This window comes from Sprattus sprattus, assembly GCF_963457725.1.
Source record: "Sprattus sprattus genome assembly, chromosome: 12".
NCBI classification, from domain to species: Eukaryota; Metazoa; Chordata; class Actinopteri; order Clupeiformes; family Clupeidae; genus Sprattus; species Sprattus sprattus.
This window is the reverse complement of record NC_137910.1, coordinates 10,048,353-10,050,852: the sequence shown is the minus strand read 5'-3', so window position 1 is coordinate 10,050,852 and position 2,500 is coordinate 10,048,353. Positions and strand designations below refer to the sequence as shown.

The 2,500-nt window shown below is 47.0% G+C and overlaps 1 protein-coding gene across 1 annotated transcript in view; it reads left to right on the top strand.

Moving 5' to 3' along the window:
* The window catches only part of LOC308373180 (rap1 GTPase-GDP dissociation stimulator 1), a gene marked incomplete at both ends in the record, with an annotated part of 18,878 nt that extends 18,487 nt beyond the window's left edge, over window positions 1–391 (top strand). Inside the window, one exon of the mRNA XM_080848595.1 lies at window positions 264–391. Within this exon, the coding sequence (XP_080704721.1) occupies window positions 264–391 (128 nt within the window). The remainder of the gene's footprint in view (window positions 1–263) is intronic.
* Between the last annotated feature and the right edge of the window lie 2,109 nt (window positions 392–2,500).

Sequence of the window (2,500 nt, the reverse complement as noted above, 5' to 3'; positions counted from 1 at the left end):
GTGTCACTAAGTAGCAGAAATGACATGACTGGAAATTAATGGAAATTAATGCTGTGTTGTGCTGAATGCTATAGAGTATGCCAGTAATAGACATGGAGGCTGACGATTACCTATACCATATCCTCACTCTTTCACTTTCTCTCTCTCACTCTCTCTCAATCTTTTACACACTCTCTATCTCTCTATCTCTCTCTCTCTCTCTCTCATTCCTCTCTCTCTGTCTTTTCTCTGCTCCCCTCTGTCCTCCTCCGTCTCCGTCTCAGGTCTGCTGAGGGAACAGATGGAGGGCCTGAACCTGAAGGACAGCCTCACCCAGCTCTCCGGCCACACCAACACCAAGCTGGCAGCGCAGGCCGACACCGTACTGGCCGTCCTGGCCGAGACCAGCTAAGAAGAGTCGCCCGCCGCGGACCATAGACTATTAGCACCGCGCGTGCCGCCGCTGCCCTTGCCACTACCAACAGACTAACCTAACCTGTGCCGCACACTCCAGTCAGACCAAAACCGAAACCGTGATCTTCCATCCCGGCATCACCAGGACCAGATGAGCGAGGGGCTCTGAGGGCATTGGGGGGAGGGTGGTGGGTGGTGGGGGGGAGAGGTTGGGTTGGGTGCATGCTGGGATCTGTAGTAGACGACCCACAGACGCCTGAGACAAAAAATGTGAAAGCCTCTGAGCAAAAAGGTAATCAGCAAGCACATAAGCACAGGATGTGATCAAGTATCTTCTGTCATCTATCATCACACACCCTTCACACCAAGGAAAATGGCTGTTCACACTCTTAGAAAACACACACACACAGCCCTGTGGGAGAGCTTCAACGCCTTTGCAGAGTTGTGAAAATATTACACAACGTGTGGAGCTTATTTGGAAATAAAAAAAAAAGACAAGAAAACCTTTTCTAAGGGTGTGAACATTCTGCATCCGTTGGTATGTAAGCACAATATTAACTGGGGTGAAATCAATACAGTACATGACGTCATGATGTAGCTACACTAGCAACTCTTTAACTGAAATAGCAATTTACTTCAGTCAGCTGTCTAACGAGCACTTATGCGGATTAACATGAGGGACCAGTGATATATGTCAAGCTGTATCCTTTGTGCACTTTAGAAGAACTAGAAATAGATTCTAGTTTCTGTAGCATATTCAGAGCTATTTAATGTTGAATGAAGCCTATTGTTGTTCTTGGTGTGTGTTAATTTTATATGGATGGATGTTTTTGGGATTTTTTTTTCTCCTCCTGGTCAATTGCTCATATACTGTATGTGTACAAAAACAGCAGCTGTCCAATAATCGATGTGTAATCTAGTTTTGAAACTCTGTTGAAACTCTGTTGAATGTGATGCGAATAGATCATTGACTGCTGGATTCACTATGTAACATTACAGCTCTATGAAGGGGACAGAAAAAGCAATAACACTTGTAATCACTTCTCCCGGCTTGTGGGCTTTTTTTGTGAGCAACAGATTCATGTTGTGAGTCACATATATCCTCTTTTTTCATATATTTGATATGTATAAAGGCACATGTGTGTGTGTGTGTGTGCGCACGTGTGGGTGTGGTTGTGCGTGTGTGTGTGTGTGTGTGTGTGTGTGTGTGTGTGTGTGTGTGTTTGTGTGTGTTTTAAAAACAATTCCACTCAGACCAGACAAACTCATACCGGGGGTGGGGTGGGGTTGGTGGGGTGGGGTGGCAGGTCCTTCAGCAGGCATTAAAGTGAGTAGTCAGAGTCAGTAGTGTTCTCATCAGAGCCCTCAAAAGGACACTGATCACGCAGAGAGCAGAGGCTGCTTGATTATACACGGATCAATGGCTGCTGCATCTCAAGGATCAATGGCTGCTGCCTCTATAAAGGACTCAGAGGAGCCTGTCATTAGGGGCGCGCTTTAATGTTGCTCTCGAAGGCCTGGCCAATCACAATTCCTCTCAAGGCCAAGGCCGGATAAACCCAATCAGCATGAGCCTCCTCTGCCGGAAGCAGCCAGTGGGAGGCAAAAACAGATTTAGGAGTGGGGGAGAGAGACAGAGAGAGAGAGGGAGAGAGACAGAGAGAGAGGGAGAGAGACAGAGAGAGGGAGAGAGAGGGGGGAGAGAGAGAGAGAGAGACAGAGAGAGGGGTGAGAACACATTTGATGGGAGAGAGGGAGTTAAAGAAATAGAGGGGTGTGATGCATCAATTACCAGAGCAGCTATTGACTGAGAGATGGGAGGCAGTGGTTCTTCACTCTCATTTCTGACACGAAATATGGCTGTGCTCCGTGCTCCTTGGCTGTGACCTAAATACTGATGCTGCTCTCGCCTCACTTGGCCCTTGAGCATGTGTTCACGACTGCATATTCCTCTGGAAAGCACTCTACATCCTGAGCAAATAACAGGAACACTTCTAACCAAAGCACACACAAGGACAACTCTTGTTTCACGGATTGATTCCTTTTTTGAATGTCACGACACATTCACCTCTGGCATATGCTGGCTGAGAATGTCATGCTACATTTC